Source organism: Trichomycterus rosablanca, chromosome 14 (genome assembly GCF_030014385.1).
Source record: "Trichomycterus rosablanca isolate fTriRos1 chromosome 14, fTriRos1.hap1, whole genome shotgun sequence".
Classification (NCBI taxonomy): domain Eukaryota; kingdom Metazoa; phylum Chordata; class Actinopteri; order Siluriformes; family Trichomycteridae; genus Trichomycterus; species Trichomycterus rosablanca.
The window spans coordinates 33,653,900-33,679,117 of NC_086001.1; the positions used below are offsets into that span (position 1 = coordinate 33,653,900).

Below are 25,218 nucleotides of genomic sequence, written 5' to 3' on the forward strand. Positions count from 1 at the left end.
GGTTTGTTTGATTGTGTAGGGTTTGTGTGATTGTGTAGGGTTTGATTGTGTAGTGTTTGATTGTGTAGGGTTTGTGTGATTGTGTACGGTTTGTGTGATTGTGTAGGGTTTGTGTGATTGTGTAGGGTTTGTTTGATTGTGTTTGGTTTGTGTGATTGTGTAGTGTTTGATTGTGTAATGTTTGAATGTGTAGGGTTTGTTTGATTGTGTAGGGTTTGTGTGATTGTGTTTGGTTTGTGTGATTGTGTAGTGTTTAATTGTGTAATGTTTGAATGTGTAGGGTTTGTTTGATTGTGTAGGGTTTGTGTGGTTGTGTAGGGTTTGTGTGATTGTGCAGTGTTTGATTGTGTAGTGTTTGATTGTGTAGGGTTTGTGTGGTTGTGTAGGGTTTGTGTGATTGTGCAGTGTTTGATTGTGTAGGGTTTGTGTGGTTGTGTAGGGTTTGTGTGATTGTGTAGGTTTCTTTTGATTGTGTAGGGTTTGTGTGATGGTGTAGGGTTTATTTGATTGTGTAGGGTTTGTGTGATGGTGTAGGGTTTGTGTGATTGTGTAGTGTTTGATTGTGTAGGGTTTGTGTGATTGTGTAGGGTTTGTTTGATTGTGTAGGGTTTGTGTGGTTGTGTAGGGTTTGTGTGATTGTGCAGTGTTTGATTGTGTAGTGTTTGATTGTGTAGGGTTTGTGTGGTTGTGTAGGGTTTGTGTGATTGTGCAGTGTTTGATTGTGTAGGGTTTGTGTGGTTGTTTAGGGTTTGTGTGATTGTGCAGTGTTTGTGTAGTGTTTGGTTGTGTAGTGTTTGTGTGATCGTGTAGTGTTTGATTGTGCAGTGTTTGTGTAGTGTTTGGTTGTGTAGTGTTTGTGTGATCGTGTAGTGTTTGATTGTGTAGTGTTTGATTGTGTAGGGTTTGTTTGATTGTGTAGGGTTTGTGTGATTGTGTAGGGTTTGATTGTGTAGTGTTTGATTGTGTACGGTTTGTGTGATTGTGTAGGGTTTGTGTGATTGTGTAGGGTTTGTTTGATTGTGTTTGGTTTGTGTGATTGTGTAGTGTTTGATTGTGTAATGTTTGAATGTGTAGGGTTTGTTTGATTGTGTAGGGTTTGTGTGATTGTGTTTGGTTTGTGTGATTGTGTAGTGTTTAATTGTGTAATGTTTGAGTGTGTAGGGTTTGTTTGATTGTGTAGGGTTTGTGTGATTGTGTAGGGTTTGTTTCATGGTGTAGGGTTTGTGTGATTGTGTAGTATTTGATTGTGTAGGGTTTGTGTGATTGTGTAGGGTTTGTGTGATTGTGTAGTTTTTGATTGTGTAGTGTTTGATTGTGTAGGGTTTGTGTGATTGTGTAGGGTTTGTGTGATTGTGTAGTGTTTGATTGTGTAGGGTTTGTGTGATTGTGTAGGGTTTGTTTGATTGTGTAGGGTTTGTGTGATTGTGCAGTGTTTGATTGTGTAGTGTTTGATTGTGTAGTGTTTGATTGTGTAGGGTTTGTGTGGTTGTGTAGGGTTTGTGTGATTGTGCAGTGTTTGTGTAGTGTTTGGTTGTGTAGGGTTTGTGTGATCGTGTAGTGTTTGATTGTGTAGGGTTTGTGTGATTGTGTAGGGTTTGTGTGATTGTGTAGGGTTTGTGTGATTGTGTAGGGTTTGTGTGATGGTGTAGGGTTTGTGTGATGGTGTAGGTTTCTTTTGATTGTGTAGGGTTTGTGTGATGGTGTAGGGTTTATTTGATTGTGTAGGGTTTGTGTGATGGTGTAGGGTTTATTTGATTGTGTAGGGTTTGTGTGATGGTGTAGGTTTTTTTTATTGTGTAGGGTTTGTGTGATGGTGTAGGGTTTATTTGATTGTGTAGGGTTTGTGTGATGGTGTAGGGTTTGTGTGATTGTGTAGGGTTTGTGTGATGGTGTAGGGTTTATTTGATTGTGTAGGGTTTGTGTGATGGTGTAGGGTTTATTTGATTGTGTAGGGTTTGTGTGATGGTGTAGGGTTTGTGTGATTGTGTAGGGTTTGTGTGATGGTGTAGGGTTTATTTGATTGTGTAGGGTTTGTGTGATGGTGTAGGGTTTGTGTGATTGTGTAGGGTTTGTGTGATGGTGTAGGGTTTATTTGATTGTGTAGGGTTTGTGTGATCTTGTAGTGATTGATTATGTAGTGTTTGCTTGATTGTGTAGTGTTTGTTTGATTGTGTAGTGTTTGATTGTGTAGGGTTTGTGTGATTGTGTATGGTTTGTGTGATCTTGTAGTGTTTGATTGTGTAGGGTTTGTGTGATTGTGTATTGTTTGCTTGATTGTGTAGTGTTTGATTGTGTCGGGTTTGTGTGATTGTGTACGGTTTGTGTGATTGTGTTGTGTTTGTGTAGGGTTTGTGTGATTGTGTTGGGTTTGTGTGATTGTGTAGTGTTTAATTGTGTAATGTTTGATTGTGTAGTGTTTGCTTGATTGTGTAGGGTTTGTGTGATTGTGTAGGGTTTGTGTGATTGTGTAATGTTTGATTGTGTAGGGTTTGTTTGATTGTGTTTGTTTTGTGTGATTGTGTAGTGTTTGATTGTGTAATGTTTGAATGTGTAGGGTTTGTTTGATTGTGTAGGGTTTGTGTGATTGTGTTTGGTTTGTGTGATTGTGTAGTGTTTAATTGTGTAATGTTTGAATGTGTAGGGTTTGTTTGATTGTGTAGGGTTTGTGTGATTGTGTAGGGTTTGTTTCATGGTGTAGGGTTTGTGTGATTGTGTAGTATTTGATTGTGTAGGGTTTGTGTGATTGTGTAGGGTTTGTGTGATTGTGTAGTTTTTGATTGTGTAGTGTTTGATTGTGTAGGGTTTGTGTGATTGTGTAGGGTTTGTGTGATTGTGTAGTGTTTGATTGTGTAGGGTTTGTGTGATTGTGTAGGGTTTGTTTGATTGTGTAGGGTTTGTATGATTGTGTAGGGTTTGTTTGATTGTGTAGTGTTTGTGTGACTGTGTAGTGTTTGTGTGATTGTGTAGGGTTTGTGTGATTGTGTAGGGTTTGTTTGATTGTGTAGGGTTTGTGTGATTATGTAGCGTTTGTGTGATTGTGTAGGGTTTGTGTGATGGTGTAGGGTTTATTCGATTGTGTAGGGTTTGTGTGATGGTGTAGGGTTTATTTGATTGTGTAGGATTTGTGTGATGGTGTAGGGTTTATTTGATTGTGTAGGGTTTGTGTGATGGTGTAGGGTTTGTGTGATTGTGTAGTGTTTGATTGTGTAGGGTTTGTTCGATTGTGTAGGGTTTGATTGTGTAGGGTTTGTGTGATTGTGTAGTTTTTGCTTGATTGTGTAGTGTTTGATTGTGTAGGGTTTGTGTGATTGTGTAGGGTTTGTGTGATTGTGTAGTGTTTGATTGTGTAGGGTCCGTGTGATTGTGTTGGGTTTGTGTGATTGTGTAGTGTTTGATTGTGTAATATTTGATTGTGTAGGGTTTGTTTGATTGTGTAGGGTTTGTGTGATTGTGTAGGGTTTGTTTGATTGTGTAGGGTTTGTGTGATTGTGTAGGGTTTGTTTGATTGTGTAGTGTTTGTTTGATTGTGTAGTGTTTGTGTGATTGTGTAGGGTTTGTGTGATTGTGTAGGGTTTGTGTGATTGTGTAGGGTTTGTGTGATTGTGTAGTGTTTGATTGTGTAGGGTTTGTTTGATTGTGTAGGGTTTGTGTGATTATGTAGGGTTTGTGTGATTGTGTAGGGTTTGTGTGATTGTGTAGGGTTTGTGTGATTGTGTAGGGTTTGTGTGATTGTGTAGGGTTTGTGTGATGGTGTAGGGTTTATTTGATTGTGTAGGGTTTGTGTGATGGTGTAGGGTTTATTTGATTGTGTAGGCTTTGTGTGATGGTGTAGGGTTTATTTGATTGTGTAGGGATTGTGTGATGGTGTAGGGTTTGTGTGATTGTAGTGTTTGTGTAGGGTTTGTTCGATTGTGTAGGGTTTGATTTTGTAGGGTTTGTGTGATTGTGTAGTGTTTGCTTGATTGTGTAGTGTTTGATTGTGTAGGGTTTGTGTGATTGTGTAGGGTTTGTGTGATTGTGTTTGGTTTGTGTGATTGTGTAGTGTTTGATTGTGTAATGTTTGAATGTGTAGTGTTTGATTGATTGTGTAGGGTTTGTGTGATTGTGTAGGGTTTGTTTGATAGTGTAGGGTTTGTGTGATTGTGTAGTGTTTGATTGTGTAGGGTTTGTGTGATTGTGTAGTGTTTGATTGTGTAGGGTTTGTGTGATTGTGTAGGGTTTGTTTGATTGTGTAGGGTTTGTGTGGTTGTGTAGGGTTTGTGTGATTGTGCAGTGTTTGATTGTGTAGTGTTTGATTGTGTAGGGTTTGTGTGGTTGTGTAGGGTTTGTGTGATTGTGCAGTGTTTGATTGTGTAGGGTTTGTGTGGTTGTGTAGGGTTTGTGTGATTGTGCAGTGTTTGTGTAGTGTTTGGTTGTGTAGTGTTTGTGTGATCGTGTAGTGTTTGATTGTGTAGTGTTTGATTGTGTAGGGTTTGTTTGATTGTGTAGGGTTTGTGTGATTGTGTAGGGTTTGATTGTGTAGTGTTTGATTGTGTAGGGTTTGTGTGATTGTGTACGGTTTGTGTGATTGTGTAGGGTTTGTGTGATTGTGTAGGGTTTGTTTGATTGTGTTTGGTTTGTGTGATTGTGTAGTGTTTGATTGTGTAATGTTTGAATGTGTAGGGTTTGTTTGATTGTGTAGGGTTTGTGTGATTGTGTTTGGTTTGTGTGATTGTGTAGTGTTTAATTGTGTAATGTTTGAATGTGTAGGGTTTGTTTGATTGTGTAGGGTTTGTGTGGTTGTGTAGGGTTTGTGTGATTGTGCAGTGTTTGATTGTGTAGTGTTTGATTGTGTAGGGTTTGTGTGGTTGTGTAGGGTTTGTGTGATTGTGCAGTGTTTGATTGTGTAGGGTTTGTGTGGTTGTGTAGGGTTTGTGTGATTGTGTAGGTTTCTTTTGATTGTGTAGGGTTTGTGTGATGGTGTAGGGTTTATTTGATTGTGTAGGGTTTGTGTGATGGTGTAGGGTTTGTGTGATTGTGTAGTGTTTGATTGTGTAGGGTTTGTGTGATTGTGTAGGGTTTGTTTGATTGTGTAGGGTTTGTGTGGTTGTGTAGGGTTTGTGTGATTGTGCAGTGTTTGATTGTGTAGTGTTTGATTGTGTAGGGTTTGTGTGGTTGTGTAGGGTTTGTGTGATTGTGCAGTGTTTGATTGTGTAGGGTTTGTGTGGTTGTTTAGGGTTTGTGTGATTGTGCAGTGTTTGTGTAGTGTTTGGTTGTGTAGTGTTTGTGTGATCGTGTAGTGTTTGATTGTGCAGTGTTTGTGTAGTGTTTGGTTGTGTAGTGTTTGTGTGATCGTGTAGTGTTTGATTGTGTAGTGTTTGATTGTGTAGGGTTTGTTTGATTGTGTAGGGTTTGTGTGATTGTGTAGGGTTTGATTGTGTAGTGTTTGATTGTGTACGGTTTGTGTGATTGTGTAGGGTTTGTGTGATTGTGTAGGGTTTGTTTGATTGTGTTTGGTTTGTGTGATTGTGTAGTGTTTGATTGTGTAATGTTTGAATGTGTAGGGTTTGTTTGATTGTGTAGGGTTTGTGTGATTGTGTTTGGTTTGTGTGATTGTGTAGTGTTTAATTGTGTAATGTTTGAATGTGTAGGGTTTGTTTGATTGTGTAGGGTTTGTGTGATTGTGTAGGGTTTGTTTCATGGTGTAGGGTTTGTGTGATTGTGTAGTATTTGATTGTGTAGGGTTTGTGTGATTGTGTAGGGTTTGTGTGATTGTGTAGTTTTTGATTGTGTAGTGTTTGATTGTGTAGGGTTTGTGTGATTGTGTAGGGTTTGTGTGATTGTGTAGTGTTTGATTGTGTAGGGTTTGTGTGATTGTGTAGGGTTTGTTTGATTGTGTAGGGTTTGTGTGATTGTGCAGTGTTTGATTGTGTAGTGTTTGATTGTGTAGTGTTTGATTGTGTAGGGTTTGTGTGGTTGTGTAGGGTTTGTGTGATTGTGCAGTGTTTGTGTAGTGTTTGGTTGTGTAGGGTTTGTGTGATCGTGTAGTGTTTGATTGTGTAGGGTTTGTGTGATTGTGTAGGGTTTGTGTGATTGTGTAGGGTTTGTGTGATTGTGTAGGGTTTGTGTGATGGTGTAGGGTTTGTGTGATGGTGTAGGTTTCTTTTGATTGTGTAGGGTTTGTGTGATGGTGTAGGGTTTATTTGATTGTGTAGGGTTTGTGTGATGGTGTAGGGTTTATTTGATTGTGTAGGGTTTGTGTGATGGTGTAGGTTTTTTTTATTGTGTAGGGTTTGTGTGATGGTGTAGGGTTTATTTGATTGTGTAGGGTTTGTGTGATGGTGTAGGGTTTGTGTGATTGTGTAGGGTTTGTGTGATGGTGTAGGGTTTGTGTGATTGTGTAGGGTTTGTGTGATTGTGTAGGGTTTGTTTGATTGTGTAGTGTTTGTGTGATTGTGTAGGGTTTGTGTGATTGTGTAGGGTTTGTGTGATTGTGTAGTGTTTGTGTGATTGTGTAGGGTTTGTGTGATTGTGTAGGGTTTGTGTGATTGTGTAGTGTTTGATTGTGTAGGGTTTGTTTGATTGTGTAGGGTTTGTGTGATTATGTAGGGTTTGTGTGATTGTGTAGGGTTTGTGTGATTGTGTAGGGTTTGTGTGATGGTGTAGGGTTTATTTGATTGTGTAGGGTTTGTGTGATGGTGTAGGGTTTGTGTGATTGTGTAGGGTTTGTGTGATGGTGTAGGGTTTATTTGATTGTGTAGGGATTGTGTGATGGTGTAGGGTTTGTGTGATTGTAGTGTTTGTGTAGGGTTTGTTCGATTGTGTAGGGTTTGATTTTGTAGGGTTTGTGTGATTGTGTAGTGTTTGCTTGATTGTGTAGTGTTTGATTGTGTAGGGTTTGTGTGATTGTGTAGGGTTTGTGTGATTGTGTTTGGTTTGTGTGATTGTGTAGTGTTTGTGTGATGGTGTAGGGTTTGTGTGATGGTGTAGGTTTCTTTTGATTGTGTAGGGTTTGTGTGATGGTGTAGGGTTTATTTGATTGTGTAGGGTTTGTGTGATGGTGTAGGGTTTATTTGATTGTGTAGGGTTTGTGTGATGGTGTAGGTTTTTTTTATTGTGTAGGGTTTGTGTGATGGTGTAGGGTTTATTTGATTGTGTAGGGTTTGTGTGATGGTGTAGGGTTTGTGTGATTGTGTTTGGTTTGTGTGATTGTGTAGTGTTTGATTGTGTAATGTTTGAATGTGTAGGGTTTGATTGATTGTGTAGGGTTTGTGTGATTGTGTAGGGTTTGTTTGATAGTGTAGGGTTTGTGTGATTGTGTAGTGTTTGATTGTGTAGGGTTTGTGTGATTGTGTAGTGTTTGATTGTGTAGGGTTTGTGTGATTGTGTAGGGTTTGTTTGATTGTGTAGGGTTTGTGTGGTTGTGTAGGGTTTGTGTGATTGTGCAGTGTTTGATTGTGTAGTGTTTGATTGTGTAGGGTTTGTGTGGTTGTGTAGGGTTTGTGTGATTGTGCAGTGTTTGATTGTGTAGGGTTTGTGTGGTTGTGTAGGGTTTGTGTGATTGTGCAGTGTTTGTGTAGTGTTTGGTTGTGTAGTGTTTGTGTGATCGTGTAGTGTTTGATTGTGTAGTGTTTGATTGTGTAGGGTTTGTTTGATTGTGTAGGGTTTGTGTGATTGTGTAGGGTTTGATTGTGTAGTGTTTGATTGTGTAGGGTTTGTGTGATTGTGTACGGTTTGTGTGATTGTGTAGGGTTTGTGTGATTGTGTAGGGTTTGTTTGATTGTGTTTGGTTTGTGTGATTGTGTAGTGTTTGATTGTGTAATGTTTGAATGTGTAGGGTTTGTTTGATTGTGTAGGGTTTGTGTGATTGTGTTTGGTTTGTGTGATTGTGTAGTGTTTAATTGTGTAATGTTTGAATGTGTAGGGTTTGTTTGATTGTGTAGGGTTTGTGTGGTTGTGTAGGGTTTGTGTGATTGTGCAGTGTTTGATTGTGTAGTGTTTGATTGTGTAGGGTTTGTGTGGTTGTGTAGGGTTTGTGTGATTGTGCAGTGTTTGATTGTGTAGGGTTTGTGTGGTTGTGTAGGGTTTGTGTGATTGTGTAGGTTTCTTTTGATTGTGTAGGGTTTGTGTGATGGTGTAGGGTTTATTTGATTGTGTAGGGTTTGTGTGATGGTGTAGGGTTTGTGTGATTGTGTAGTGTTTGATTGTGTAGGGTTTGTGTGATTGTGTAGGGTTTGTTTGATTGTGTAGGGTTTGTGTGGTTGTGTAGGGTTTGTGTGATTGTGCAGTGTTTGATTGTGTAGTGTTTGATTGTGTAGGGTTTGTGTGGTTGTGTAGGGTTTGTGTGATTGTGCAGTGTTTGATTGTGTAGGGTTTGTGTGGTTGTTTAGGGTTTGTGTGATTGTGCAGTGTTTGTGTAGTGTTTGGTTGTGTAGTGTTTGTGTGATCGTGTAGTGTTTGATTGTGCAGTGTTTGTGTAGTGTTTGGTTGTGTAGTGTTTGTGTGATCGTGTAGTGTTTGATTGTGTAGTGTTTGATTGTGTAGGGTTTGTTTGATTGTGTAGGGTTTGTGTGATTGTGTAGGGTTTGATTGTGTAGTGTTTGATTGTGTACGGTTTGTGTGATTGTGTAGGGTTTGTGTGATTGTGTAGGGTTTGTTTGATTGTGTTTGGTTTGTGTGATTGTGTAGTGTTTGATTGTGTAATGTTTGAATGTGTAGGGTTTGTTTGATTGTGTAGGGTTTGTGTGATTGTGTTTGGTTTGTGTGATTGTGTAGTGTTTAATTGTGTAATGTTTGAATGTGTAGGGTTTGTTTGATTGTGTAGGGTTTGTGTGATTGTGTAGGGTTTGTTTCATGGTGTAGGGTTTGTGTGATTGTGTAGTATTTGATTGTGTAGGGTTTGTGTGATTGTGTAGGGTTTGTGTGATTGTGTAGTTTTTGATTGTGTAGTGTTTGATTGTGTAGGGTTTGTGTGATTGTGTAGGGTTTGTGTGATTGTGTAGTGTTTGATTGTGTAGGGTTTGTGTGATTGTGTAGGGTTTGTTTGATTGTGTAGGGTTTGTGTGATTGTGCAGTGTTTGATTGTGTAGTGTTTGATTGTGTAGTGTTTGATTGTGTAGGGTTTGTGTGGTTGTGTAGGGTTTGTGTGATTGTGCAGTGTTTGTGTAGTGTTTGGTTGTGTAGGGTTTGTGTGATCGTGTAGTGTTTGATTGTGTAGGGTTTGTGTGATTGTGTAGGGTTTGTGTGATTGTGTAGGGTTTGTGTGATTGTGTAGGGTTTGTGTGATGGTGTAGGGTTTGTGTGATGGTGTAGGTTTCTTTTGATTGTGTAGGGTTTGTGTGATGGTGTAGGGTTTATTTGATTGTGTAGGGTTTGTGTGATGGTGTAGGGTTTATTTGATTGTGTAGGGTTTGTGTGATGGTGTAGGTTTTTTTTATTGTGTAGGGTTTGTGTGATGGTGTAGGGTTTATTTGATTGTGTAGGGTTTGTGTGATGGTGTAGGGTTTGTGTGATTGTGTAGGGTTTGTGTGATGGTGTAGGGTTTATTTGATTGTGTAGGGTTTGTGTGATGGTGTAGGGTTTATTTGATTGTGTAGGGTTTGTGTGATGGTGTAGGGTTTGTGTGATTGTGTAGGGTTTGTGTGATGGTGTAGGGTTTATTTGATTGTGTAGGGTTTGTGTGATGGTGTAGGGTTTGTGTGATTGTGTAGGGTTTGTGTGATGGTGTAGGGTTTATTTGATTGTGTAGGGTTTGTGTGATGGTGTAGGGTTTGTGTGATCTTGTAGTGATTGATTATGTAGTGTTTGCTTGATTGTGTAGTGTTTGTTTGATTGTGTAGTGTTTGATTGTGTAGGGTTTGTGTGATTGTGTATGGTTTGTGTGATCTTGTAGTGTTTGATTGTGTAGGGTTTGTGTGATTGTGTATTGTTTGCTTGATTGTGTAGTGTTTGATTGTGTCGGGTTTGTGTGATTGTGTACGGTTTGTGTGATTGTGTTGTGTTTGTGTAGGGTTTGTGTGATTGTGTTGGGTTTGTGTGATTGTGTAGTGTTTAATTGTGTAATGTTTGATTGTGTAGTGTTTGCTTGATTGTGTAGGGTTTGTGTGATTGTGTAGGGTTTGTGTGATTGTGTAATGTTTGATTGTGTAGGGTTTGTTTGATTGTGTTTGTTTTGTGTGATTGTGTAGTGTTTGATTGTGTAATGTTTGAATGTGTAGGGTTTGTTTGATTGTGTAGGGTTTGTGTGATTGTGTTTGGTTTGTGTGATTGTGTAGTGTTTAATTGTGTAATGTTTGAATGTGTAGGGTTTGTTTGATTGTGTAGGGTTTGTGTGATTGTGTAGGGTTTGTTTCATGGTGTAGGGTTTGTGTGATTGTGTAGTATTTGATTGTGTAGGGTTTGTGTGATTGTGTAGGGTTTGTGTGATTGTGTAGTTTTTGATTGTGTAGTGTTTGATTGTGTAGGGTTTGTGTGATTGTGTAGGGTTTGTGTGATTGTGTAGTGTTTGATTGTGTAGGGTTTGTGTGATTGTGTAGGGTTTGTTTGATTGTGTAGGGTTTGTATGATTGTGTAGGGTTTGTTTGATTGTGTAGTGTTTGTGTGACTGTGTAGTGTTTGTGTGATTGTGTAGGGTTTGTGTGATTGTGTAGGGTTTGTTTGATTGTGTAGGGTTTGTGTGATTATGTAGCGTTTGTGTGATTGTGTAGGGTTTGTGTGATGGTGTAGGGTTTATTCGATTGTGTAGGGTTTGTGTGATGGTGTAGGGTTTATTTGATTGTGTAGGATTTGTGTGATGGTGTAGGGTTTATTTGATTGTGTAGGGTTTGTGTGATGGTGTAGGGTTTGTGTGATTGTGTAGTGTTTGATTGTGTAGGGTTTGTTCGATTGTGTAGGGTTTGATTGTGTAGGGTTTGTGTGATTGTGTAGTTTTTGCTTGATTGTGTAGTGTTTGATTGTGTAGGGTTTGTGTGATTGTGTAGGGTTTGTGTGATTGTGTAGGGTTTGTGTGATTGTGTAGTGTTTGATTGTGTAGGGTCCGTGTGATTGTGTTGGGTTTGTGTGATTGTGTAGTGTTTGATTGTGTAATATTTGATTGTGTAGGGTTTGTTTGATTGTGTAGGGTTTGTGTGATTGTGTAGGGTTTGTTTGATTGTGTAGGGTTTGTGTGATTGTGTAGGGTTTGTTTGATTGTGTAGTGTTTGTTTGATTGTGTAGTGTTTGTGTGATTGTGTAGGGTTTGTGTGATTGTGTAGGGTTTGTGTGATTGTGTAGGGTTTGTGTGATTGTGTAGTGTTTGATTGTGTAGGGTTTGTTTGATTGTGTAGGGTTTGTGTGATTATGTAGGGTTTGTGTGATTGTGTAGGGTTTGTGTGATTGTGTAGGGTTTGTGTGATTGTGTAGGGTTTGTGTGATTGTGTAGGGTTTGTGTGATGGTGTAGGGTTTATTTGATTGTGTAGGGTTTGTGTGATGGTGTAGGGTTTATTTGATTGTGTAGGCTTTGTGTGATGGTGTAGGGTTTATTTGATTGTGTAGGGATTGTGTGATGGTGTAGGGTTTGTGTGATTGTAGTGTTTGTGTAGGGTTTGTTCGATTGTGTAGGGTTTGATTTTGTAGGGTTTGTGTGATTGTGTAGTGTTTGCTTGATTGTGTAGTGTTTGATTGTGTAGGGTTTGTGTGATTGTGTAGGGTTTGTGTGATTGTGTTTGGTTTGTGTGATTGTGTAGTGTTTGATTGTGTAATGTTTGAATGTGTAGTGTTTGATTGATTGTGTAGGGTTTGTGTGATTGTGTAGGGTTTGTTTGATAGTGTAGGGTTTGTGTGATTGTGTAGTGTTTGATTGTGTAGGGTTTGTGTGATTGTGTAGTGTTTGATTGTGTAGGGTTTGTGTGATTGTGTAGGGTTTGTTTGATTGTGTAGGGTTTGTGTGGTTGTGTAGGGTTTGTGTGATTGTGCAGTGTTTGATTGTGTAGTGTTTGATTGTGTAGGGTTTGTGTGGTTGTGTAGGGTTTGTGTGATTGTGCAGTGTTTGATTGTGTAGGGTTTGTGTGGTTGTGTAGGGTTTGTGTGATTGTGCAGTGTTTGTGTAGTGTTTGGTTGTGTAGTGTTTGTGTGATCGTGTAGTGTTTGATTGTGTAGTGTTTGATTGTGTAGGGTTTGTTTGATTGTGTAGGGTTTGTGTGATTGTGTAGGGTTTGATTGTGTAGTGTTTGATTGTGTAGGGTTTGTGTGATTGTGTACGGTTTGTGTGATTGTGTAGGGTTTGTGTGATTGTGTAGGGTTTGTTTGATTGTGTTTGGTTTGTGTGATTGTGTAGTGTTTGATTGTGTAATGTTTGAATGTGTAGGGTTTGTTTGATTGTGTAGGGTTTGTGTGATTGTGTTTGGTTTGTGTGATTGTGTAGTGTTTAATTGTGTAATGTTTGAATGTGTAGGGTTTGTTTGATTGTGTAGGGTTTGTGTGGTTGTGTAGGGTTTGTGTGATTGTGCAGTGTTTGATTGTGTAGTGTTTGATTGTGTAGGGTTTGTGTGGTTGTGTAGGGTTTGTGTGATTGTGCAGTGTTTGATTGTGTAGGGTTTGTGTGGTTGTGTAGGGTTTGTGTGATTGTGTAGGTTTCTTTTGATTGTGTAGGGTTTGTGTGATGGTGTAGGGTTTATTTGATTGTGTAGGGTTTGTGTGATGGTGTAGGGTTTGTGTGATTGTGTAGTGTTTGATTGTGTAGGGTTTGTGTGATTGTGTAGGGTTTGTTTGATTGTGTAGGGTTTGTGTGGTTGTGTAGGGTTTGTGTGATTGTGCAGTGTTTGATTGTGTAGTGTTTGATTGTGTAGGGTTTGTGTGGTTGTGTAGGGTTTGTGTGATTGTGCAGTGTTTGATTGTGTAGGGTTTGTGTGGTTGTTTAGGGTTTGTGTGATTGTGCAGTGTTTGTGTAGTGTTTGGTTGTGTAGTGTTTGTGTGATCATGTAGTGTTTGATTGTGCAGTGTTTGTGTAGTGTTTGGTTGTGTAGTGTTTGTGTGATCGTGTAGTGTTTGATTGTGTAGTGTTTGATTGTGTAGGGTTTGTTTGATTGTGTAGGGTTTGTGTGATTGTGTAGGGTTTGATTGTGTAGTGTTTGATTGTGTACGGTTTGTGTGATTGTGTAGGGTTTGTGTGATTGTGTAGGGTTTGTTTGATTGTGTTTGGTTTGTGTGATTGTGTAGTGTTTGATTGTGTAATGTTTGAATGTGTAGGTTTTGTTTGATTGTGTAGGGTTTGTGTGATTGTGTTTGGTTTGTGTGATTGTGTAGTGTTTAATTGTGTAATGTTTGAATGTGTAGGGTTTGTTTGATTGTGTAGGGTTTGTGTGATTGTGTAGGGTTTGTTTCATGGTGTAGGGTTTGTGTGATTGTGTAGTATTTGATTGTGTAGGGTTTGTGTGATTGTGTAGGGTTTGTGTGATTGTGTAGTTTTTGATTGTGTAGTGTTTGATTGTGTAGGGTTTGTGTGATTGTGTAGGGTTTGTGTGATTGTGTAGTGTTTGATTGTGTAGGGTTTGTGTGATTGTGTAGGGTTTGTTTGATTGTGTAGGGTTTGTGTGATTGTGCAGTGTTTGATTGTGTAGTGTTTGATTGTGTAGTGTTTGATTGTGTAGGGTTTGTGTGGTTGTGTAGGGTTTGTGTGATTGTGCAGTGTTTGTGTAGTGTTTGGTTGTGTAGGGTTTGTGTGATCGTGTAGTGTTTGATTGTGTAGGGTTTGTGTGATTGTGTAGGGTTTGTGTGATTGTGTAGGGTTTGTGTGATGGTGTAGGGTTTGTGTGATGGTGTAGGTTTCTTTTGATTGTGTAGGGTTTGTGTGATGGTGTAGGGTTTATTTGATTGTGTAGGGTTTGTGTGATGGTGTAGGGTTTATTTGATTGTGTAGGGTTTGTGTGATGGTGTAGGGTTTATTTGATTGTGTAGGGTTTGTGTGATGGTGTAGGTTTTTTTTATTGTGTAGGGTTTGTGTGATGGTGTAGGGTTTATTTGATTGTGTAGGGTTTGTGTGATGGTGTAGGGTTTGTGTGATTGTGTAGGGTTTGTGTGATGGTGTAGGGTTTATTTGATTGTGTAGGGTTTGTGTGATGGTGTAGGGTTTATTTGATTGTGTAGGGTTTGTGTGATGGTGTAGGGTTTGTGTGATTGTGTAGGGTTTGTGTGATGGTGTAGGGTTTATTTGATTGTGTAGGGTTTGTGTGATGGTGTAGGGTTTGTGTGATTGTGTAGGGTTTGTGTGATGGTGTAGGGTTTATTTGATTGTGTAGGGTTTGTGTGATGGTGTAGGGTTTGTGTGATTGTGTAGGGTTTGTGTGATGGTGTAGGGTTTATTTGATTGTGTAGGGTTTGTGTGATGGTGTAGGGTTTGTGTGATCTTGTAGTGATTGATTATGTAGTGTTTGCTTGATTGTGTAGTGTTTGTTTGATTGTGTAGTGTTTGATTGTGTAGGGTTTGTGTGATTGTGTATGGTTTGTGTGATCTTGTAGTGTTTGATTGTGTAGGGTTTGTGTGATTGTGTATTGTTTGCTTGATTGTGTAGTGTTTGATTGTGTCGGGTTTGTGTGATTGTGTACGGTTTGTGTGATTGTGTTGTGTTTGTGTAGGGTTTGTGTGATTGTGTTGGGTTTGTGTGATTGTGTAGTGTTTAATTGTGTAATGTTTGATTGTGTAGTGTTTGCTTGATTGTGTAGGGTTTGTGTGATTGTGTAGGGTTTGTGTGATTGTGTAATGTTTGATTGTGTAGGGTTTGTGTGATTGTGTTTGGTTTGTGTGATTGTGTAGTGTTTGATTGTGTAATGTTTGAATGTGTAGGGTTTGTTTGATTGTGTAGGGTTTGTGTGATTGTGTTGGGTTTGTGTGATTGTGTAGTGTTTAAATGTGTAATGTTTGATTGTGTAGTGTTTGCTTGATTGTGTAGGGTTTGTGTGATTGTGTAGGGTTTGTGTGATTGTGTAATGTTTGATTGTGTAGGGTTTGTTTGATTGTGTTTGGTTTGTGTGATTGTGTAGTGTTTGATTGTGTAATGTTTGAATGTGTAGGGTTTGTTTGATTGTGTAGGGTTTGTGTGATTGTGTTTGGTTTGTGTGATTGTGTAGTGTTTAATTGTGTAATGTTTGAATGTGTAGGGTTTGTTTGATTGTGTAGGGTTTGTGTGATTGTGTAGGGTTTGTTTCATGGTGTAGGGTTTGTGTGATTGTGTAGTATTTGATTGTGTAGGGTTTGTGTGATTGTGTAGGGTTTGTGTGATTGTGTAGTTTTTGATTGTGTAGTGTTTGATTGTGTAGGGTTTGTGTGATTGTGTAGGGTTTGTGTGATTGTGTAGTGTTTGATTGTGTAGTGTTTGTGTGATTGTGTAGGGTTTGTTTGATTGTGTAGGGTGTGTATGATTGTGTAGGGTTTGTTTGATTGTGTAGTGTTTGTGTGACTGTGTAGTGTTTGTGTGATTGTGTAGGGTTTGTGTGATTGTGTAGGGTTTGTTTGATTGTGTAGGGTTTGTGTGATTATGTAGCGTTTGTGTGATTGTGTAGGGTTTGTGTGATGGTGTAGGGTTTATTCGATTGTGTAGGGTTTGTGTGATGGTGTAGGGTTTATTTGATTGTGTAGGATTTGTGTGATGGTGTAGGGTTTATTTGATTGTGTAGGGTTTGTGTGATGGTGTAGGGTTTGTGTGATTGTGTAGTGTTTGATTGTGTAGGGTTTGTTCGATTGTGTAGGGTTTGATTGTGTAGGGTTTGTGTGATTGTGTAGTTTTTGCTTGATTGTGTAGTGTTTGATTGTGTAGGGTTTGTGTGATTGTGTAGGGTTTGTGTGATTGTGTGGTGTTTGATTGTGTAGGGTCCGTGTGATTGTGTTGGGTTTGTGTGATTGTGTAGTGTTTGATTGTGTAATATTTGATTGTGTAGGGTTTGTTTGATTGTGTAGGGTTTGTGTGATTGTGTAGGGTTTGTTTGATTGTGTAGGGTTTGTGTGATTGTGTAGGGTTTGTTTGATTGTGTAGTGTTTGTTTGATTGTGTAGTGTTTGTGTGATTGTGTAGGGTTTGTGTGATTGTGTAGGGTTTGTGTGATTGTGTAGGGTTTGTGTGATTGTGTAGGGTTTGATTGTGTAGGGTTTGTGTGATTGTGTAGGGTTTGTGTGATTGTGTAGGGTTTGTTTGATTGTGTAGTGTTTGTGTGATTGTGTAGGGTTTGTGTGATTGTGTAGGGTTTGTGTGATTGTGTAGTGTTTGTGTGATTGTGTAGGGTTTGTGTGATTGTGTAGGGTTTGTGTGATTGTGTAGTGTTTGATTGTGTAGGGTTTGTTTGATTGTGTAGGGTTTGTGTGATTATGTAGGGTTTGTGTGATTGTGTAGGGTTTGTGTGATTGTGTAGGGTTTGTGTGATTGTGTAGGGTTTGTGTGATGGTGTAGGGTTTATTTGATTGTGTAGGGTTTGTGTGATGGTGTAGGGTTTATTTGATTGTGTAGGCTTTGTGTGATGGTGTAGGGTTTATTTGATTGTGTAGGGATTGTGTGATGGTGTAGGGTTTGTGTGATTGTAGTGTTTGTGTAGGGTTTGTTCGATTGTGTAGGGTTTGATTTTGTAGGGTTTGTGTGATTGTGTAGTGTTTGCTTGATTGTGTAGTGTTTGATTGTGTAGGGTTTGTGTGATTGTGTAGGGTTTGTGTGATTGTGTTTGGTTTGTGTGATTGTGTAGTGTTTGATTGTGTAATGTTTGAATGTGTAGGGTTTGATTGATTGTGTAGGGTTTGTGTGATTGTGTAGGGTTTGTTTGATTGTGTAGGGTTTGTGTGGTTGTGTAGGGTTTGTGTGATTGTGCAGTGTTTGATTGTGTAGTGTTTGATTGTGTAGGGTTTGTGTGGTTGTGTAGGGTTTGTGTGATTGTGCAGTGTTTGATTGTGTAGGGTTTGTGTGGTTGTGTAGGGTTTGTGTGATTGTGCAGTGTTTGTGTAGTGTTTGGTTGTGTAGTGTTTGTGTGATCGTGTAGTGTTTGATTGTGTAGTGTTTGATTGTGTAGGGTTTGTTTGATTGTGTAGGGTTTGTGTGATTGTGTAGGGTTTGATTGTGTAGTGTTTGATTGTGTAGGGTTTGTGTGATTGTGTACGGTTTGTGTTATTGTGTAGGGTTTGTGTGATTGTGTAGGGTTTGTTTGATTGTGTTTGGTTTGTGTGATTGTGTAGTGTTTGATTGTGTAATGTTTGAATGTGTAGGGTTTGTTTGATTGTGTAGGGTTTGTGTGATTGTGTTTGGTTTGTGTGATTGTGTAGTGTTTAATTGTGTAATGTTTGAATGTGTAGGGTTTGTTTGATTGTGTAGGGTTTGTGTGGTTGTGTAGGGTTTGTGTGATTGTGCAGTGTTTGATTGTGTAGTGTTTGATTGTGTAGGGTTTGTGTGGTTGTGTAGGGTTTGTGTGATTGTGCAGTGTTTGATTGTGTAGGGTTTGTGTGGTTGTGTAGGGTTTGTGTGATTGTGTAGGGTTTGTTTAATAGTGTAGGGTTTGTGTGATTGTGTAGTGTTTGATTGTGTAGGGTTTGTGTGATTGTGTAGGGTTTGTGTGATTGTGTAGTGTTTGATTGTGTAGGGTTTGTGTGATTGTGTAGGGTTTGTTTGATTGTGTAGGGTTTGTGTGGTTGTGTAGGGTTTGTGTGATTGTGCAGTGTTTGATTGTGTAGTGTTTGATTGTGTAGGGTTTGTGTGGTTGTGTAGGGTTTGTGTGATTGTGCAGTGTTTGATTGTGTAGGGTTTGTGTGGTTGTTTAGGGTTTGTGTGATTGTGCAGTGTTTGTGTAGTGTTTGGTTGTGTAGTGTTTGTGTGATCGTGTAGTGTTTGATTGTGCAGTGTTTGTGTAGTGTTTGGTTGTGTAGTGTTTGTGTGATCGTGTAGTGTTTGATTGTGTAGGGTTTGTTTGATTGTGTAGGGTTTGTGTGATTGTGTAGTGTTTGATTGTGTACGGTTTGTGTGATTGTGTAGAGTTTGTGTGATTGTGTAGGGTTTGTTTGATTGTGTTTGGTTTGTGTGATTGTGTAGTGTTTGATTGTGTAATGTTTGAATGTGTAGGGTTTGTTTGATTGTGTAGGGTTTGTGTGATTGTGTTTGATTTGTGTGATTGTGTAGTGTTTAATTGTGTAATGTTTGAATGTGTAGGGTTTGTTTGATTGTGTAGGGTTTGTGTGATTGTGTAGGGTTTGTTTCATGGTGTAGGGTTTGTGTGATTGTGTAGTATTTGATTGTGTAGGGTTTGTGTGATTGTGTAGGGTTTGTGTGATTGTGTAGTTTTTGATTGTGTAGTGTTTGATTGTGTAGGGTTTGTGTGATTGTGTAGGGTTTGTGTGATTGTGTAGTGTTTGATTGTGTAGGGTTTGTGTGATTGTGTAGGGTTTGTTTGATTGTGTAGGGTTTGTGTGATTGTGCAGTGTTTGATTGTGTAGTGTTTGATTGTGTAGTGTTTGATTGTGTAGGGTTTGTGTGGTTGTGTAGGGTTTGTGTGATTGTGCAGTGTTTGTGTAGTGTTTGGTTGTGTAGGGTTTGTGTGATCGTGTAGTGTTTGATTGTGTAGGGTTTGTGTGATTGTGTAGGGTTTGTGTGATTGTGTAGGGTTTGTGTGATTGTGTAGGGTTTGTGTGATGGTGTAGGGTTTGTGTGATGGTGTAGGTTTCTTTTGATTGTGTAGGGTTTGTGTGATGGTGTAGGGTTTATTTGATTGTGTAGGGTTTGTGTGATGGTGTAGGGTTTATTTGATTGTGTAGGGTTTGTGTGATGGTGTAGGTTTTTTTTATTGTGTAGGGTTTGTGTGATGGTGTAGGGTTTATTTGATTGTGTAGGGTTTGTGTGATGGTGTAGGGTTTGTGTGATGGTGTAGGGTTTATTTGATTGTGTAGGGTTTGTGTGATGGTGTAGGGTTTATTTGATTGTGTAGGGTTTGTGTGATGGTGTAGGGTTTGTGTGATCTTGTAGTGATTGATTATGTAGTGTTTGCTTGATTGTGTAGTGTTTGTTTGATTGTGTAGTGTTTGATTGTGTAGGGTTTGTGTGATTGTGTATGGTTTGTGTGATCTTGTAGTGTTTGATTGTGTAGGGTTTGTGTGATTGTGTATTGTTTGCTTGATTGTGCAGTGTTTGATTGTGTAGGGTTTGTGTGGTTGTGTAGGGTTTGTGTGATTGTGTAGGGTTTGTTTAATAGTGTAGGGTTTGTGTGATTGTGTAGTGTTTGATTGTGTAGGGTTTGTGTGATTGTGTAGGGTTTGTGTGATTGTGTAGTGTTTGATTGTGTAGGGTTTGTGTGATTGTGTAGGGTTTGTTTGATTGTGTAGGGTTTGTGTGGTTGTGTAGGGTTTGTGTGATTGTGCAGTGTTTGATTGTGTAGTGTTTGATTGTGTAGGGTTTGTGTGGTTGTGTAGGGTTTGTGTGATTGTGCAGTGTTTGATTGTGTAGGGTTTGTGTGGTTGTTTAGGGTTTGTGTGATTGTGCAGTGTTTGTGTAGTGTTTGGTTGTGTAGTGTTTGTGTGATCGTGTAGTGTTTGATTGTGCAGTGTTTGTGTAGTGTTTGGTTGTGTAGTGTTTGTGTGATCGTGTAGTGTTTGATTGTGTAGGGTTTGTTTGATTGTGTAGGGTTTGTGTGATTGTGTAGGGTTTGATTGTGTAGTGTTTGATTGTGTACGGTTTGTGTGATTGTGTAGAGTTTGTGTGATTGTGTAGGGTTTGTTTGATTGTGTTTGGTTTGTGTGATTGTGTAGTGTTTGATTGTGTAATGTTTGAATGTGTAGGGTTTGTTTGATTGTGTAGGGTTTGTGTGATTGTGTTTGATTTGTGTGATTGTGTAGTGTTTAATTGTGTAATGTTTGAATGTGTAGGGTTTGTTTGATTGTGTAGGGTTTGTGTGATTGTGTAGGGTTTGTTTCATGGTGTAGGGTTTGTGTGATTGTGTAGTATTTGATTGTGTAGGGTTTGTGTGATTGTGTAGGGTTTGTGTGATTGTGTAGTTTTTGATTGTGTAGTGTTTGATTGTGTAGGGTTTGTGTGATTGTGTAGGGTTTGTGTGATTGTGTAGTGTTTGATTGTGTAGGGTTTGTGTGATTGTGTAGGGTTTGTTTGATTGTGTAGGGTTTGTGTGATTGTGCAGTGTTTGATTGTGTAGTGTTTGATTGTGTAGTGTTTGATTGTGTAGGGTTTGTGTGGTTGTGTAGGGTTTGTGTGATTGTGCAGTGTTTGTGTAGTGTTTGGTTGTGTAGGGTTTGTGTGATCGTGTAGTGTTTGATTGTGTAGGGTTTGTGTGATTGTGTAGGGTTTGTGTGATTGTGTAGGGTTTGTGTGATTGTGTAGGGTTTGTGTGATGGTGTAGGGTTTGTGTGATGGTGTAGGTTTCTTTTGATTGTGTAGGGTTTGTGTGATGGTGTAGGGTTTATTTGATTGTGTAGGGTTTGTGTGATGGTGTAGGGTTTATTTGATTGTGTAGGGTTTGTGTGATGGTGTAGGTTTTTTTTATTGTGTAGGGTTTGTGTGATGGTGTAGGGTTTATTTGATTGTGTAGGGTTTGTGTGATGGTGTAGGGTTTGTGTGATTGTGTAGGGTTTGTGTGATGGTGTAGGGTTTATTTGATTGTGTAGGGTTTGTGTGATGGTGTAGGGTTTATTTGATTGTGTAGGGTTTGTGTGATGGTGTAGGGTTTGTGTGATTGTGTAGGGTTTGTGTGATGGTGTAGGGTTTATTTGATTGTGTAGGGTTTGTGTGATGGTGTAGGGTTTGTGTGATTGTGTAGGGTTTGTGTGATGGTGTAGGGTTTATTTGATTGTGTAGGGTTTGTGTGATGGTGTAGGTTTTTTTTATTGTGTAGGGTTTGTGTGATGGTGTAGGGTTTATTTGATTGTGTAGGGTTTGTGTGATGGTGTAGGGTTTGTGTGATTGTGTAGGGTTTGTGTGATGGTGTAGGGTTTATTTGATTGTGTAGGGTTTGTGTGATGGTGTAGGGTTTATTTGATTGTGTAGGGTTTGTGTGATGGTGTAGGGTTTGTGTGATGGTGTAGGGTTTATTTGATTGTGTAGGGTTTGTGTGATGGTGTAGGGTTTATTTGATTGTGTAGGGTTTGTGTGATGGTGTAGGGTTTGTGTGATCTTGTAGTGATTGATTATGTAGTGTTTGCTTGATTGTGTAGTGTTTGTTTGATTGTGTAGTGTTTGATTGTGTAGGGTTTGTGTGATTGTGTATGGTTTGTGTGATCTTGTAGTGTTTGATTGTGTAGGGTTTGTGTGATTGTGTATTGTTTGCTTGATTGTGTAGTGTTTGATTGTGTCGGGTTTGTGTGATTGTGTACGGTTTGTGTGATTGTGTTGTGTTTGTGTAGGGTTTGTGTGATTGTGTTGGGTTTGTGTGATTGTGTAGTGTTTAATTGTGTAATGTTTGATTGTGTAGTGTTTGCTTGATTGTGTTTGGTTTGTGTGATTGTGTAGTGTTTGATTGTGTAATGTTTGAATGTGTAGGGTTTGTTTGATTGTGTAGGGTTTGTGTGATTGTGTTGGGTTTGTGTGATTGTGTAGTGTTTAATTGTGTAATGTTTGATTGTGTAGTGTTTGCTTGATTGTGTAGGGTTTGTGTGATTGTGTAGGGTTTGTGTGATTGTGTAATGTTTGATTGTGTAGGGTTTGTTTGATTGTGTTTGGTTTGTGTGATTGTGTAGTGTTTGATTGTGTAATGTTTGAATGTGTAGGGTTTGTTTGATTGTGTAGGGTTTGTGTGATTGTGTTTGGTTTGTGTGATTGTGTAGTGTTTAATTGTGTAATGTTTGAATGTGTAGGGTTTGTTTGATTGTGTAGGGTTTGTGTGATTGTGTAGGGTTTGTTTCATGGTGTAGGGTTTGTGTGATTGTGTAGTATTTGATTGTGTAGGGTTTGTGTGATTGTGTAGGGTTTGTGTGATTGTGTAGTTTTTGATTGTGTAGTGTTTGATTGTGTAGGGTTTGTGTGATTGTGTAGGGTTTGTGTGATTGTGTAGTGTTTGATTGTGTAAGGTTTGTGTGATTGTGTAGGGTTTGTTTGATTGTGTAGGGTTTGTGTGATTGTGTAGGGTTTGTGTGATTGTGCAGTGTTTGATTGTGTAGTGTTTGATTGTGTAGGGTTTGTGTGGTTGTGTAGGGTTTGTGTGATTGTGCAGTGTTTGTGTAGTGTTTGGTTGTGTAGGGTTTGTGTGATCGTGTAGTGTTTGATTGTGTAGGGTTTGTTTGATTGTGTAGGGTTTGTGTGATTGTGTAGGGTTTGTGTGATTGTGTAGGGTTTGTGTGATTGTGTAGGGTTTGTGTGATAGTGTAGGGTTTGTGTAATGGTGTAAGTTTCTTTTGATTGTGTAGGGTTTGTGTGATGGTGTAGGGTTTATTTGATTGTGTAGGGTTTGTGTGATGGTGTAGAATTTATTTGATTGTGTAGGGTTTGTGTGATGGTGTAGGTTTTTTTTATTGTGTAGGGTTTGTGTGATGGTGTAGGGTTTATTTGATTGTGTAGGGTTTGTGTGATGGTGTAGGGTTTGTGTGATTGTGTAGGGTTTGTGTGATGGTGTAGGGTTTATTTGATTGTGTAGGGTTTGTGTGATGGTGTAGGATTTATTTGATTGTGTAGGGTTTGTGTGATGGTGTAGGGTTTGTGTGATTGTGTAGGGTTTGTGTGATGGTGTAGGGTTTATTTGATTGTGTAGGGTTTGTGTGATGGTGTAGGGTTTGTGTGATTGTGTAGGGTTTGTGTGATGGTGTAGGGTTTATTTGATTGTGTAGGGTTTGTGTGATGGTGTAGGGTTTGTGTGATCTTGTAGTGTTTGATTATGTAGTGTTTGCTTGATTGTGTAGTGTTTGTTTGATTGTGTAGGGTTTGATTGTGTAGGGTTTGTGTGATTGTGTATGGTTTGTGTGATCTTGTAGTGTTTGATTGTGTAGGGTTTGTGTGATTGTGTATTGTTTGCTTGATTGTGTAGTGTTTGATTGTGTCGGGTTTGTGTGATTGTGTAAGGTTTGTGTGATTGTGTTGTGTTTGTGTAGGGTTTGTGTGATTGTGTTGGGTTTGTTTGATTGTGTAGTGTGTGATTGTGTAGGGTTTGTGTGATTGTGTAGGGTTTGTGTGATTGTGTAGGGTTTGTGTGATTGTGCAGTGTTTGATTGTGTAGGGTTTGTGTGATTGTGTAGGGTTTTTTGATTGTGTAGGGTTTGTGTGATTGTGCAGTGTTTGATTGTGTAGGGTTTGTGTGATTGTGTAGGGTTTTTTGATTGTGTAGGGTTTGTGTGATTGTGTAGGGTTTGTGTGGTTGTGTAGAGTTTGTGTGATTGTGCAGTGTTTGTGTAGTGTTTAATTGTGTAGGGTTTGTGTGATCGTGTAGTGTTTAATTGTGTAGTGTTTGATTGTGTAGTGTTTGCTTGATTGTGTAGGGTTTGTGTGATTGTGTAGGGTTTGTGTGATTGTGTAATGTTTGATTGTGTAGGGTTTGTGTGATTGTGTTGGGTTTGTTTGATGGTGTAGGGTTTGTGTGATTGTGTAGGGTTTGTTTGATTGTGTAGGGTTTGTTTGATTGTGTAGTGTTTGATTGTGTAGTGTGTGATTGTGTAAAGTTTGTGTGATTGTGTATGGTTTGTGTGATTGTGTAGTGTTTGATTGTGTAGGGTTTGTGTGATTGTGTTGGGTTTGTTTGATTGTGTAGTGTTTGATTGTTTAGTGTGTGATTGTGTAGGTTTTGTGTGATTGTGTAGGGTTTGTGTGATTGTGTAGGGTTTGTGTGATTGTGCAGTGTTTGATTGTGTAGGGTTTGTGTGATTGTGTAGGGTTTTTTGATTGTGTAGGGTTTGTGTGATTGTGTAGTGTTTGTGTGATTGTGTAGGGTTTGTGTGATTGTGTAGGGTTTGTGTGATGTGTAGGGTTTGTGTGATTGTGTAGTGTTTGATTGTGTAGGGTTTGTGTGATTGTGTAGGGTTTGTGTGATTGTGTAGGGTTTGTGTGATTGTGTAGGGTTTGTGTGATTGTGAAGGGTTTGTGTGATGGTGTAGGGTTTGTTTGATTGTGTAGGGTTTGTGTGATTGTGTAGGGTTTGTGTGATGTGTAGGGTTTGTGTGATTGTGTAGGGTTTGATTGTGTAGGGTTTGTGTGATGTGTAGGGTTTCTGTGATTGTGTAGTGTTTGATTGTGTAGGGTTTGTGTGATTGTGTAGGGTTTGGTTGTGTAGTGTTTGTGTGATTGTGTAGTGTTTGATTGTGTAGGGTTTGATTGTGTAGGGTTCGTGTGATTGTGTAGGGTTTGTTTGATTGTGTAGGGTTTGTGTGATGTGTAGGGTTTGTGTGATTGTGTAGTGTTTGATTGTGTAGGGTTTGTGTGATTGTGTAGGGTTTGTATGCATTTTTGTAGTGTTTTTTTAATGTGTATGTGTGTTTGTAGTATTTGTGTATGTGTAATGTGTGTTTGTGTATTTTGTGTGTTTGTGTAGTGTTTGTGTGTGTTTGGATTGTGTGTTGCGATGTATAATTACACACACACACACACACACACACTGTACACACACACACACACACACTGTACACACACACACACACACACTCTCTCTCTCTTCTATGTTAATTGGTTTATTTTGTGTTTCCTCTCCAGATGTTTGTCGGTTCACACTGGATCCAAACACAGTAAATAAAAACCTCCGTCTGTCTGAGGAGAACAAAGTGGTGACCTGCAGTGAAACATCACAGTCGTATCCTGATCATCCAGATAGATTTGATGTTCGCTACCAGGTTGTGTGTAGAGAGAGTGTGAGTGGACGCTGTTACTGGGAGGTTGAGTGGAGTGGGAATGATGGGGTTTTTATAGCAGTGTCATATAAAAGCATCAGCAGGAAGGGACGTGGTGGTGAGTGTGTGTTTGGACGGAATGATCAGTCCTGGAGTTTGTTATGTTCTCCATCCAAATTTTCATTCTGGCACAATAACATAGAGACTAAAATTCCCATAATGCCGAGTTCCTCTAGAATAGGAGTGTATGTGGATTATGAAGCAGGAACTCTGTCCTTCTACAGCGTCTCTGATACAATGAAGCTCCTCCACAGAGTTCAGACCACGTTCACTCAGCTCCTCTACCCGGGGTTTTATCTTGATTATGGATCAGAAGTGAAACTGTCAGATTGAACAAATTAAATGTAAAATTTACATGAAAGTGTAACATTAAACTGTTTGAGTGATTTTAGAATCTGTGAGGCAGTGATACATTTATGAAGATTTTCTTTTTCAAT

General features: G+C 39.1%; 1 protein-coding gene across 1 annotated transcript in view; it reads left to right on the forward strand.

Moving 5' to 3' along the window:
• LOC134326729 (E3 ubiquitin/ISG15 ligase TRIM25-like) overlaps positions 1–25,218 on the forward strand; it is a 33,513-nt gene extending 8,295 nt beyond the window's left edge. Inside the window, exon 5 of the mRNA XM_063008905.1 lies at positions 24,588–25,218. Coding sequence (XP_062864975.1) covers positions 24,588–25,114 — 527 coding nt within the window. The 3' untranslated portion in view covers positions 25,115–25,218. The remainder of the gene's footprint in view (positions 1–24,587) is intronic.